The sequence below is a fragment of the Ictalurus punctatus genome, chromosome 2, assembly GCF_001660625.3.
Source record: "Ictalurus punctatus breed USDA103 chromosome 2, Coco_2.0, whole genome shotgun sequence".
Lineage (NCBI taxonomy): Eukaryota > Metazoa > Chordata > Actinopteri > Siluriformes > Ictaluridae > Ictalurus > Ictalurus punctatus.
Window position 1 is genome coordinate 13,200,644 of NC_030417.2, and position 15,182 is coordinate 13,215,825.

The 15,182-nt window shown below is 41.2% G+C and overlaps 1 protein-coding gene across 3 annotated transcripts in view; it reads right to left on the reverse strand.

Annotated features, from left to right (window-relative positions):
• Positions 1-15,182, reverse strand: part of LOC108258796 (cAMP-dependent protein kinase type I-beta regulatory subunit) — a 75,047-nt gene that overhangs the window by 45,239 nt on the left and 14,626 nt on the right. For all 3 annotated transcript variants that reach the window (XM_017457726.3, XM_053687954.1, XM_047151812.2), the window contains exon 3: positions 4,282-4,449. In XM_017457726.3, the coding sequence (XP_017313215.2) occupies positions 4,282-4,449 (168 nt within the window). The remainder of the gene's footprint in view (positions 1-4,281; positions 4,450-15,182) is intronic.

Sequence of the window (15,182 nt, forward strand, 5' to 3'; positions counted from 1 at the left end):
GGTAGTTTAGTACATGGATGCCATCAAGTTGCAAGGGAGCCAGAATGGCATTAATGCACTTTGTGAAGTTGCAAGGGGATAAATCTAGCCTGAAGGGAAGAATCCGATATTGGTATGCATTGCCTCCAAATACGAACCTCAGGAATGTCAGGTGACTGGTTGATAACTTTATGTGGAAATATGTGTCTTTTAGATCTATTGTCACAAACCAGTCCTCGAACTGAAGATGTAGAACGATAAGTTTGAGCGTTTGTATCTTGAACCTATATGTCTGAAGAGTATGATTTAGATGACACAGGTGTAAAATTGGCCACATACTCCTCTTTCTTTTGTAGATCACAAAATAATGGCTGTAAAAACCTTCCTCCCTCAGGGAATGGGGTACATGTTCTATGGCCCATTTGTCCAAGAGGGATCTTACTTCATGCACTAACATCAGGCTCTGCTCTAGCTACTGTATTGAGCACACCTCTGAACCGGGGGGTCGAGCTCTGAACTGGACCCGGTAACCATTTTCTATGGTAGACAGAACCCATGGAGACACATTTGGCAGTAGATTGTGGCAGTAGACCTCTCAAGGGCTGCCCTGGTGTGCTCCAACCCTAGACACTTCACAGAGAAAGTGTATCCATCTCCCCTGTGATGAAATGTGAGTAAGGCGTGACACACTTCCTGAATTCTCTCTCACTCATAGGGACAGAAAGGTAAAGAGATTTTTCTTTCTTTTTTAGAAAAGACAGAGAGGAAATGAAGAGTCTTTTTGTGAGCATTACACAAACAACCTACATGCAGTCTCACTGAAGATAATAAGACCGATATTGCAGTTCACAGGTGCCATTTTTATATCACGCGACTTGCTTAATTGCCATGTCACCTGATCACGGCAGGCCTATAAGTAGGCATGATGTTACACAAGCTTCATATACTAGTCACACCCTTTGAAAGGGAACCAAGTTCACGTTCTTCTGCTGCTAAAAATAGTCTAGAGTGTGTAACAGTAGAAATCTGGAAAGTGCGGATTTAAACAAACAGGTGCTTAGAAACAAGCTTGCCCAATAACAATTTGATTTGACTTTTAAGCACATCTTTTTCATGTTCTAAAATGCAATGTTTCTTAAACCTCCGCAACCCAGCCAAGCACCTGGTAAATCATCAAATAAAAAATAAAAAACACGGAATCTAACACAGGTTATGAAAATAAAAGGGAGAGGAAATTCATCCCTACCTGGAGAGATTAATTTGACAGGTCACTTTCACAGCACCGTACACTTGCTGTAATGTTACTGTAAACACTGTAGCTAGCTACATTGCTACTCAGTGTAAGTTTTCTGCCTCAGAGAATCAAGTTTATTGCATATGTACTATTAAGTCTTTCGTAATTTTAGACAACTAAAACTTGAAACTTTGACATGTTGCTTGAACATGTAACTCTTAGTGAATTTAAAGCAATTTGCTATATAACTAGAAAAGTAGCTGATATTTATATATTGTGATTTTTAAAAAGTGAGAAGTATTCCTCTATTACAGCTCATGTTCATTAGTCAAGGGGTAAGTGCCTTCAAGCATGTTACACTTCTGTACCATGACAAAAGCAAACGCCACCAGCACAACATGAAGGCAAACATGATTTTAAAAGTTATATATATGCATTTGCTTCTTTCCATGACCACAACAATGCTGTTGCCAGCTACCACATCACTGTTTGCTGTGGAGCTGTTTAAAGTTGAATGACTCAAGTAAGGTTTTATGATAGAACACTGATAATTAAAATTATATTCAATAATTATTTTTAGTTAGTTAGTTTAGTTTGGTTTCAACAGAAGTTGACACCAAAGTGCCGTACAAGTAGTATAAAACAAACATTTAATAGTATGGAATACCAATAGACAAATAAAAATTCTACACCCTCAGACCGAATTAAAAGATAACAAATAAAAGTACGTCTTCAGAGAAGATTTGAACATAGTAATAGAGGGGGAAAATCTAATATGAAAAGGAGCCTATTCTAGAGCTTAGGAGCAGCTACTGAGAAAGCCCGGTCATCTTTGGTTTTAAAACATGAACAAGGGACTGAAAGAAATAGTTGACTGGTTGATCAAAGAGATCTTCAGGCAGTATACAGGGTAAGGAAATCACATATGTACTGGTGAGCAAGTCCATGTAAAGTTTTAAAAAGGAATAGCAGAATTTTAAAAATCAATGTGGAAATTGACTGGCAATCAGTGTAAAGGGCAAGGACAGGAGTAATATGCTCACCTGTTCTGGTGCCAGTCAATAATCTAGCTGCTGCAGTTTGAGCAGTTTTAGGCAATCCAAAATAGAGGGAATTACAGTAGTCTAACCTTGATGTTATAAAAGCATGAACAACCATTTCCAGGTCCTTTTTAGAGAGCATTTCTTCAATCTTGCATTTTAGCAATAGATCTCAGCTGAAAAAAAGCTGCTTTTGACAACAGCACTGGTCTGCTTATCATAACACAATGATGAGCCAAAAATGATTTCAGTTTTATCTCTATTTAGCTGTAAAATTTTTTTAAAAATCATGTCCATCCAGCATTTAATGTCATAAAGACATTCAAACAGATTTGACAGAGAACAGCTGTTATTTGAATTTACATGGGGAAAAAAAATCTTGTCAGCGTAACAGTGATATGATAAGTTGTGTTTCTGAATGATGTGACCAAGCATATAAACCACACCCCAATTGAAAAGAAATGTCCTTTTTTCTCTCCAGGCAAGTAACTTTTTTATTTGGACAAGTGAATAACAAATTTACATGTAAGAAATACAACCACACAACAATTTTTTATGTCAAGCCTTGGGTAAATTTGGAGGTTGGAGCTAAACTCTGCAGATTTGAAGAACCCTGTGATAGATCATGGTTCACTGTTGCCAAAATAGACCTCAATGACACTCATAAGCGATTATATGTCAATTATAAACATAACTACTGTAAAATACTGTTCATTTGAATTATTTATTATGCTTATATTACATCTGTTCATTTCTCAAAATGAATGAATAAAGTAGGCTTTTCCCAAAATTTATACTAACCCTATCTCTGTAACCAGTGGAATCTCAAACTCATTTTTTTAAAAACAGAATGCTACTATAGATTATTTATTTCTATGAAAACTCCAGGTTTTTATCTGGTCCTCCACAAGAGATATTCAACCTGAAATTGAGGGGAATTTTTTTAAAAAAATGCACTTCTCGCCTGCATAAAAAAAGAGAAGTCTCAAGCAGAAATATTCTGCATGCACACTATACATACCCCCTGAAAAAATTAAGACTTAGACTTGAACCATTGCCATTGTCATGCATGTAATCAGAGAAGGAACTCTAAACTACAGTTCCCAGCAGCCACTGCATCATAGTCACATGACCACCTGCACCTGAATCATGTTTCTTTTAACGAGCACTCGTATATAGCCACAGTTTGCACCGCTTTCCTTGTCTTACGTTTTTTTTTTTTGTTTGTTTTTTTTTTATCCCTGTTGCTGTGTTTTGTTCTGTGGATTATGTTTAGTCTTTGCTTCAGTGTTTTGCCTGTAAGTCATAGTGTCTTTTTGTAGTTTGTATTTTTCTTTATTAAACATGTATATTCTGCACTTGCATCCATCTCAACCGCCATATCATGATACCCATTATAAACTCATCCTAAAAGTGGAACTGTGAGCAATCTTGAGCAATATATTTGGACTTAAGTTCTAAGTCTAAGGAACAAGAATGTGCAAAACGTTTGTTGACAAAAATGGTTGTCCTGGTTAAACCAAGCAATTATTAGACAACTTGAGACAGATTGACCCATATGTTAATTCCTTGTTTCATTACACCCATTCAGTTTGGTGAATCAAGTATTTAATTACACATTTTATTGACTTTAAGTACTCTGACGTTAAAATTCTGTAATGTTCTGATTCATCTTTAGTAGCTACAGGTGAGATCTTTTGTCTGATTTGTCATTGATAAAACAAATTAGTTGTATTTAGTAGTTGGGCAAAGTAGCCTATTTATATGGTGAGACATATTGTACATCCACAAAACCAGGTTTTAATAAATGAGACAAGACTTAAGACATTGCTTTAGCATTGTGTGTATGTGTCTGTAATTGTGGCATCATAACAGCAAGTTATATTTGCACTTGCACAAAAATAGAGCCCATGGGCTGATCATGGGGGCATTTGGGCTTATCAACCAATCAAGCACTCATTTAGAACTTTGTACTCAATTGTCCAACTTGTAGCAGATTGATTTCATGTGAAAGTGTGTGTGTCTCACCTTCCTGACATAGCTGACTGCATCCTCCTCTGTGTAGACTTCTGCGCTGACCCCCCCTCTCCTGCGTCTGGCCTTCACCACTGGGTTTAGAGGAGGAGGAGAAATTTCATCATGCGAGTCTGATTGAGAGTTAGACTTCTGTCGTGCCAAGAATTGCTTGCTTTCTTCCTGCAGAGAGATAGAGAAACAGAAAGAAAGAGATCTTGATCTCTAGATCTTCTACGTCCAGTAGAAGTGATCCACTACAGTGATGCACAACATCACTGTCAATTGTAATTACTGGTTTCCCAGTATCACTGTCTGCATTGCACATCACATTAAAGTGCCATTACTTATTTCACTTATGTTAATGGTTTACTTCCCTTTACCTCGTGAACAGGCAGTTAATGTGCATTTTTTAAAATTAAAATTTACTCACCGGCCACTTAGTTAAGAACACACATATAGATGCATGTATATGCAAATTGTCCAATAAGCCTATGAAATTGCTGCTCAGCAGCTCACTGTGTACAATCATGCAGATACAGTTCAACTTCGGTTAATGTTCACTTCAAACATTTTTGACACAGTCAAAAATGCAATCACATTGACTGTGGCATCATTGCTGGTTTCAGACAGACATGATTGAGTATGTCAGAAACTATGATTTTCATATGATAAAAAGTGTACACAGACAAACAAAAGAAAACAGCAACAGCAATGAGCAGCTGTTCTGAGGACAAAGACAACTTGTTGATCAAAGAGTTCAGAGGAAAATGGCCACACTAATTTTAACTGACAGGAAGGCTACAGCACAAATAATCATTCTTTACAACAGTGGAAAGCAGAAAACATTTCAAAATGCACAACAAATCAAACCTTGAGGTGCATGGGCTACAACAGCTTAAGACCTCATTGGGTTTCATTCCTGTCAGCCAAAAACAGGAATCTGAGGCTACAGTGGGCACAGGCTCACTGGAACTGGACAGCTAAAGACTGGAAAAATTTTACCTGGTCTGATGAATCTTGATTTCTGCTGTGACATGGAGATAGTAGGGTCAGAATTTGTTTTCAGCAACATAATCCATGGTCTCAACCAGGCTTGTGTCGACAGTAAAGGCTTGAGTCCTTTAAGATCAATACAAAATCATTTGAATGCCACTGCCTGTCTGAGTATCAGTGCTAATCACATGCATCCTTTTATGGCCACAATTTACCCAGTGCAGAACTATCCCTTCCAACATGATAATGCACCATGTTGTAAAGCACTATTCATACTAAAGCACCAACATGATTTGTATATTTTGCAAAGGAGACTCTCTTCTATAGGATGGTTTCCATTATCAACATTTGTTCTTTGTTGCTATATAAACCTTTAATTGTTTCATTCTTACTACATACCTTTCGTTGTAATGTTATGTAGGCTGGATTCATTCCATATCATATAGGTAGCTGTTCTTGGTTACAGTAATCTAATAAAACTCACAAAAAATTACCCTCACCTTTTTATAAGAATGGACATGAATGGGGTCTCATTAATGATCTATTCATGCCTCATGCCCAGTGTTCCTGGGATAAGCTTAAGATCTACTGTGACCCTGACCAAGAAAAAGTGGTTAGTGAAGACGAATTAATGAATGTTTAGCTTAATATAAATTGAAATGTGATGTGGGGCCAACATTTTGTCCAATTTTAAACATTTTTAAATCAATTAGCCCTCACATGCAAAAAAAAAAAAAAAAAAATCACAGAAGCAAGCTATTTAGAAGTATGTTTTTAAAAGTTTTTTGAAGAAGAATCTGGGCACAGCCCTGGTTGACTAACAGTCCACCTAACAACCCTGGTTAAATGAATCAATTTAATTTAATAAAAGTGAATAAATTAATAAAATGAATAAAAGGCACAGCCTGTAACAGAATGTCGACAACAAATATCAAATATTTTTATACTACTTTAATCAAGACATTTATTTATGCAATGTATTACCAACAGAAACAAGCATACAGACGTTGACAAATTTATTGGTACCCTTTCACAAAAAAAAAAAAAAAATGAAAACTCTGAAATAAAATGAAACTGACAAAAGTAATTGGCATCCATCAGTGTTTATTCCATTATTTAATAAAAACCTTTTGATTTGTTTTTTTAACAGAATATTTTAAATAATAAAATAAGTGAAAATAGCATGGACAAAAATGATGGGAGGCATTTCCCATCATTGCGGCTGCGTCCAGGGAGGTTGCCTACAGTCCCATGGACCTTAAACTTCTTGGAGATGGTCTTATAGAATTTATGTTTAGCATGCTTGTCTATAATATTCTTTCTGATCTACTCTACAACTCTCTATTTGCTTTCTCTGATCCATGTTCAATGTGGTGCACACAATGAATGAGAACCGAGTGACATTTTCTCTGTTTAAATAGGCTGAATGACTGATTACAAGACTGAAGAAATGTGTAATACTAATTAAATAAAACAGTTTTGAATGAGGCATGAAGCACAAAACTTAGAACAGGACTATGTCTTGAAACACTCGTTTCACTCAGGCATGAAACATTCATTTAACTCAGGCATTAACACTCCTTACACTAAGACATGAATGCTCTTAACGACAGCATGAACACTCGTAACTATGGCAGGAAACACTCCTAACTATGGCAGGAAACACTCCTCTAACTGTAGCATGAACTAAGGTAACATTACCACCTGGCACCATTATCATTCCATCTTTTTCTCTGTTAGTCTTTTCTCTACTTTAATACCGTGTGACGTGTGTAGCAATGTGAGGGGTTTAAATAACCAGTCACCATTCTCTTAATTGCTGACAGCTGGCAACACTTAACACAATCTTAGCGTCCATGCGCAGTTCAAGCATGTGCATGCTCTGCAGCCACTCGTGCACCTTTGTCGCCATAGCGCCATCTGCCGGCGAGATCGTGACAGAATCCCCCTCCAACGGCGGTCCTGGGCCCCTGTGTAATCTGTCCTTTGATGTGTCAGGAAACAGGGCAGCCTCCGCAGGGCAGCAGACAGATAGAGGACCACCCCCAGAGGGGCTGGAGCTCGGGGCATCATCCACCGCGGGGCTGGAGTTTGGAGCGATGTCCTCAGCGGGACTGGAACGCTGGGAGATGTCCTCAGCAGGACTGGAGCTCGAAGGGACGTCCTCCGTGAGGCTGGAGCTTGGAGGGATGTCCTCCGTGGGGCTGGACAGCAGGACAGCTTCCTCGGCGGGACAGGACAGCGGGACAGCTTCCTCAGCGGGACAGGACAGCAGGACAGCTTCCTCAGCGGGACAGGACAGCAGGACAGCTTCCTCGGCGGGACAGGACAGCGGGACAGCTTCCTCAGTGGCAGAGACCTCCCCACGGGTGTCTGGCTGGAGCTCCGAGGTCGCCAAGTTGACCTCAGGCTGGAGCTCCAAGGTCGTCAAGTTGACCTTGGGCTGGAGCTCTGGAGCTGAGACCTCCCCGCAGGTCTCTAGCCGGAGCTCTGAGGTCGCCGAGTTGACCTCAGGCGGGGGCCCAGAGGTCACCAGGTTGACCTCAGGCTGGAGCCCCAGAGCTGAGACCTCCCCATAGGTCTCAAGCTGGAGCTCTGAGGTCACCAGGTTGACCTCAGACAGGGGCCCAGAATTCACCAGGTTGACCTCGGGCTGGAGCTCCGGAGCTGAGACCTCCCCACCGGTCTCAAGCTGGAGCTCCACTTGTAGAAAAGGTGGAAGGGCGAGTCAGGCTGGGGCTTTCCAGACAACGAAGATGTCCTGGCCAGTAGAACTCTTCGACAAAAAGTTCCACGAACTGGGTGACGTCATGGAGAGCGGGGGACCCAGTACTCACTAGTTCCTCCGGCCAGTTCCTGGCCGGGCCGCAAAACCAGGACACCAAGAACCCGATCCACTGGTTCTTAGTGGGCTTGGGATCCGCCAGGCTGCAGAAATAAATCTGGCAGCTGCAGAGGAATTCCAACGAGTAACTCCCCAATCCCGCTGTTGCCGGACGGAGTTCAGCGGCGAACCTCTGTGGGAAGTGCATGGACTGGAAATGTGGCCAGTAGTCCCGGCATCTCCCAGTAAGGTGCTCTCCTGCTACTTCCATGGTGGGCATGGTATTCTGTTATGAAACACAACTCAAGCAGGAAGTAAGCACAGGAGTGACGTCTTTATTTAGACTTAAGCTAAGGACCGGAAACTTAAACACTTATCCTTAAACTTGGAATGAGGCATGAAGCACAAAACTTAGAACAGGACTATGACTTGAAACACTCGTTTCATTCAGGCATGAAACATTCATTTAACTCAGGCGTGAACACTCCTTAAACTCAGGCATGAACACTCCTTAAACTCAGGCATGAACACTCCTTAAACTAAGGCATGGCATGAACACTCTTAACTATGGCAGGAAACACTCATCTAACTTTAGCATGAACTAAGGAACAGGAAAATAGACAGGGTGTGGTAACATTACCACCTGGCACCATTATTCTTCTGTATTTTTCTCTGTTAGTCTTTTCTCTACTTTAATACCGCACAAAATGCGCAGCAACGTGAGGGGTTTAAATAACCAGTCACCATTCTCTTAATTCTTGACAGCTGGCAACACTTAACACAGTCTTAGCCCATGTGCACTTCAAGCACGTGCATGCGCGCTCCGCAGCCACTCGTGCACCTTTGTCGCCACAGTGCCATCTGCCGGCGAGATCGTGACAGCAGGTATAAATGAGACAATTGCTTTTCATTTTTTGTCACTTTTCAGGAGGAATGAGCATTGTTTCAATGAGCTGTAAGGGAAACAACAAATTTGTCCATGTCTGTACTACAGAGAAATTTCATGTCAGAGCGGGATTTGAGTGAACTTTGTTTTACCAGTGAGTGTGGGCGGTGCATGAGTGGAGTGTTCACTTGGGTTGTGAGTGATTGAGCAGAGCACACACCCAGAGAATGAAATATTGAGTAGAGCGTCCACTTCATTCACATGCTTTGATGGAAACTGTAACTGTACAGCAATGATAAAGAACTGCATTGTTTACAGTAAATGGGAAAAAACACAATAGATCAACAGTTGCAAGGTACAACTATATTTTTTAGAAATATAATATTTATTTCATTTTTATTTTCATAGAAGAAAAGGCTGAAAATATTTTTAAATACGCCACTTAAGTCCTTAAAAATCCCCTTGTTTTGATAGTACATATTTTGACACACATAAAAGGTCCAACATGAAAATCCCTATTTGGTCTTGACCTCTTTTAAAACTTTTTGTCTCTAAACAAAAAATAATAACAATGAACAATAAAACAATGAAACTCAGAAGACCACATTGGGTTCCACTACTGTCCGCAACGAACAGGAATCTGAGGCCACAGTAGGCACAAGCTTACTGAAACCTGATGGTTGATGATTGGAAAAAGACTATATTGCAGGGGAGGCTGCAGCCCAGAATAAATAAATGAAATAAAGCAACTACAAACGCACAAATAAAAATTGTTTCACACACACCGTGTGCGGGTAAGCATGGAAAGACTTATTGTTCACAAGGTACTATTTACGAGTCCTAGTTGGAAGTCATAAAGGACAAGTTTTAAGAAAGACTGAAGTCTATCTTTATGTGACTTAAGTGTGACTCGAACTCAAAACGCAAACTCGGATGTTTCTGATTCTCCTCATTCAGTGCTGCTGATAGGTTGTTGATCAAAGGTAAGTCCTGGGGTGGAATTCTATTTCACACTTCTGCACAAGGAGTGTACTTTTTGAATGTTCATAAAATGTTTGATAATGAAACTGTTTGTTATGGATTCACAGAACTTACTCCAAACTTCAAAGCATGATTAGAAGTCCAGGCACTGAAGATACTCGAACCTCATTGCAATTGTTAAGATTTTTCTTTCTACTTCTTCTTTAAGGGTCCAAGCACAAATGGCCGGACGTAGTAATTCCTCCCATTACTCAGGCTAGAGAGATGAGCCTGACCTGGCCTAGTGGTTGCACTACAGCAAAGTGTTTTATGTTTTAGGTCATACTTGAAATACTGCAAGACCTACAGTGAAAATTTTTTTGCTCATAATTCCTTAGGTTTTCCCAAACAAACAAACAAACAAAAAAGCCTCAAGAACCATTTAGCTCTGCCCACTTCGATTTTTAGTCAATTTGCATAATATGCTAAACATACTTTTGAGAATTTGTATTAGGATTTTTGTCGCTTCTTCAGAATTATTGGTGTCAAACTACTCACCAGACTATGACCCTCAATAATGATCCAAAACATGATAAAAGATCGAGCTGAAATTCTGTAGGGTGCACCTTTATTCTAATCTGTAATTGGAATTTTGATGATGACCTAATTACTTAAAAAACATGGCTGCTATTGGCCAATCACATTTTAGCAGTTATTTAACAGGGTTAACATTGAGCTACTGCCATGAAACTTGAATGTTAAGTTCAGGTATTTACCTACTACTACCTGATACAATCTCCCTATCATTGGCTAGTGGGGGTGCTGTTAAAATTTTTATTCTAAGGTGATTTCCAAAGTTTGGAGTGTGGTCATACAAAGCAGGCAGAGCTATGATTTCTCAGAAACCTTAAGTCTCATCAAGCTGAAATTTGGTACGGTGCATCTATGTCGTAATCTGTAAGTGGATTTTTGATATTGTTTATTTAATTACTTAAAAACACAAGGCCATCGTCAGCCAAATAGTTCTCAGCAGACATGTGACAGGGTTAACATTGAGGACCCACTACTACCCGATGCAATCACACCCACTGGGGGCACTATTCATATTTGTGCACACAAAAACAAACATGTCTCTTGGAATAAAAGTCCAACAGAGATAATTTTCTTTAATGTGTTTGCTCAGAGTCTAAATATTTGCCTTTTGTACCCTTTAGCTCAAACACTTAAATCTGTGTTAATTTAAATAATATGCCAAACATACCTTTGCAAACTAGTCCTCTCTAAAGGATACCGTTGGTAAAAAAAAATAAAAAGGACACCAAAATATGGCACTAGGGCACTAGGGAAAAATAAATACAATAAGAAATATAAAGAAAATATACCAGGGAATATATACCAAGAAAATACCTAAAAGACACACAGGTTCAACTTCTCAATGAGGGACCATGAGACATTGATAACCTTACAAAATGTCTTTATTAGAGCAACAATAAATACTTTCAGATAAAAATATTTTAAGAAAAATGCAGAACTTGATGTCCACTACACTCAAGGACAATCAACATGCTCACAATTTGTTACTGCCCAAGTAGACACCAACCAAAAAGACAATTTAAACAAATGACAGGGCTCAGGTTTAAGAGCAGCAGAGTAGGCTTGGGTTACTCCCCCCAAAAAATTCAACACACACTCGTTCACAGCATCACTACAATGGTTCACACACCGCATGCCATATAAAGAGAACCACCACCACAAAAGGCTGATAGCCCACCTACTCTGCACCTGTAGCACCTGGAATCAAACAAAACATAATGTAATAACACAAAGAAACAGATACACAAAATAACCAACTCCACAATAAATAAATAAATAAATAAATAAATAAATAAATGCATAGACAGCAAGCCACTCAAACCTGGGGCTCACCAGAATCCAACAACAGTTAGAGACGCAATACAAACAAACCTGGCCCGCTGTAACAGCGTGACCTTACAGGGCAACGGACTTGTGACCTCAATTAACCTCCAGGTTTGAGATGGTGCATCGCAAAGCAAAACAAAAATCAATGAAGCAATTCAATATAACAGACAACAAAGAAAAAGCAACAAAACGGCAAAAGAGCAAAAACATGAAACAGAAAGAAAAAAAAAGAAAATACAAAATATAGGCGCAAAAGCAACAGCACTGAAAGCTCAAGCCATGCAGCACTAGCAGAGAAGGATTCACCCAGACAGGCTCATTAGCTCACCTAAAATATCAAAAAGATATGAGCTAAAATATCACATCACATCACAAACACATCAGATCGCCATCATATTACTAAAAGTGTTGCACATACTGAAACATATAGAGACCACTTCATTCATCAGTTCACAACTCACTGGGAAGCGACTGAAACACACAACTCCTGTAACTAACAACTCTGGATAAAATAACCAGCAGAGAGCCAATAATGCTCCATTTATCACAATAAAAATGCAGCGGTAACAGACTAAACACAAAACCAAAAAGAACAACATCCCTTATAAACCAAGGAAAATAGTTAGGATTAGAATAATGACCAACCCTGACATGGCCAATCAGTCACAGAGCTGCCTCATCCCCTACCTGACTAATCCACAGACAAGGAGAAAGATTCCAGCCAGGGCCTGCTCCTAGCATTCCCTGACCTTAACTGAGCTACAAGTTCCCTTTGTCAGAAGTGACACCAATTGCCCTGAACTGAGCTACAAGGTCCCTCAGTCAGAAGCAACACCAATTGCCCTGAAACTGAGCTGCAAGGTCCCTCAGTCAGAAGCAACACCAATTACCCTGAACTGAGCTACAAGGTCCCCCAGTTCTTACAGACACCAGTGACATAGCTACACTACACTGCAAAAGATGCATGCAAGTACGCAGATAGAAAGGCTTAAACCCGAGCTACACCTGGGATGAGCTGATTTGACTGATTTTACTGCAGTTTTAACATCCCTCTCAACTCACCGGATTCAGGTTGCCAACATGAGTGACACAACAATATCTCGATATTGCATAGCATGTGACAACTGCTATGTAGGTTTCTCCAGGAGAATCCCCAGAGCGAGCACAAACAAAATTTCACCCTCTTACAACACAATATAAAACTGGGAACAAAAAAACCAATGGATTAGGCCTCGACAAACAAGTGACGGGCCCACATACAGGCCTGCACCTCCTTATTAATCCCTCTACGGGCCTACCATTACATTTCAAACACTTACCAAGGGATGGAAAGAAAACACATCATTCCATCAATGTAGCACCAGTATCAACAGGCTGAGGAACAACGAACAATGGACAGGATGCACTAGAAGAATGACTGTTAGGGCCTTGCAAAACAGCCAGGCCCTGCTCCTAGCATTCCCTGCCCTTAACTGAGCTACAAGGTATCCCAGTCAAAAACAACATTAATTGCCCCAAACTGAGCTACAGTGTCCCCCAGTTTTACAGTTAGCCCGCCATTACCACAAAGCCCAATAACACTCATCACAACCCTGGGGGAATGCCACAGCCTAAGAAACCTTATCCAAAGTGGACCCACCAACAATAAGTTCCCAGCTCATTGTCAACGCTGGTGCTTTTCTCCTGATGCAGAATGCAGACACCTCAAATATAGAGCCATGTCTCTGCCCCAATTATTGCGAATCCTGTTGATTACACCAAAATGTCAGTGAATGGACTCTATAGTTTGTTTATGTGGTTTATTCATGTGTTCGAGCCTGTGGAAACACTGAAATGTGACTGCTTAGTCATGCTAAGCCAATTTAATGAATTGTGTTTTTATACTGCATTGTTAAATAAAGATATTTTTGTATATATTGTCGCGACGGGCAGAGATCCGGCGCACACAAGAGGGAAAACGCTCCTTCTCCGACTGCCGCACCGGCACGACGTGGGCAGCTTCCTGCCGAACATTCCGCCAGCCGGAAGGACCGCCGCGGCAGGGCGGGACTGACGCGACTCCGGCCAGCGATTGGCGGATCCAACGGGGAAGTCCCACCACTCAGGCGACGACGGAGGAGGATAAAAGGGCGCGCTTCCGGCCGGGAAAGGGAAGAGGATATCGCAGCGTCAAAACGGACTCCGTGCGTGTTTGCAGCGATTCGCAATCTCCGATCACGACGGTAACCTCACGCCCCACGCTAATTTCTCTCTCTCTCCCTCTCTCTCTCTCTCTCCCTCTCTACAGGAGGCGCAAGCGCGGACGAGACCGCCGGATAGTGAGAGTCGCACACACGGAGGACGCCGGCCCGGGAAAACCCCCGCCCCGCCTCGGGAATCCCGCCTCCGCCACGAGTCGACTCCGCCGGCCGTCACGCCTTCACAAAACCCCGCACTCATCCATTTACAACACGTTCACCTCACCCTAGCCACAATAAAGCACCGTCTGCAACCTTCCTTCTGTCTCCTGTGGGTCTGTACGCCGCCCTTCCCCGGGCTAATTCCTCACAATATACACATCCAGGTCTGAGTCCATTTACTGAACAACAGACCTGTGTGCCCTTTTTTGCCATCCCCCCTGCTCTCTCACTCTCTCTCTTACTCCACTCCCGGTCCCATCTCCCCATAATAGAGGTTCCCCAAAACTGCCCTCCCAAACCTGGTTTACTCCCTACTGACATCCCCCCAATGTCTCTCTTTTCTCTCTTGTGTCAGTGAATATATAGGGAAGTACACATCAGGCCTTGGTGGACTGTGGGTGTAACCAGACCACTGTCCATCAAAACCTAATTCAATGCAGGGAATTGGAAAATGCATAGTTAGTGAAGGTGAGGTGTATGCATGTGGATGATGACAAGTATCCTCTGGTACCAATCATTATTGAATTCCAGGTGCAAAAGCATAAAGTGGAGGCAGCAGTCCATGCCTCACTTATCCACTAATTCTTGGGACAAATTGGGCAGCATTTCAGGCATTAGTAAGGGACATGTTTGTGGATGGGTCCAGCAGTAGTGAGGCATGGTGTAGAATATGTGCAGTGTCAGCTGGGGAGGCAGTGCTGGGGCCGTCAATGTCAGCGCCGCATCAGGGGGACAAGGAGAGTGGGGAGGACTCCATCCTTTGCAGAGATTCCCCTTGAGAATTTTCCATCAGAGTTCATCCAGGTGTCAGATATAATGCACACCTTTTTATCAAAAATCTAAAAGGTGTGCATCATACCTGACACCTACAGGAACACTTTACAATTGGTTTTGTGACTGTAAGTCATTCCCTTCAAATGCTATTGAAGTT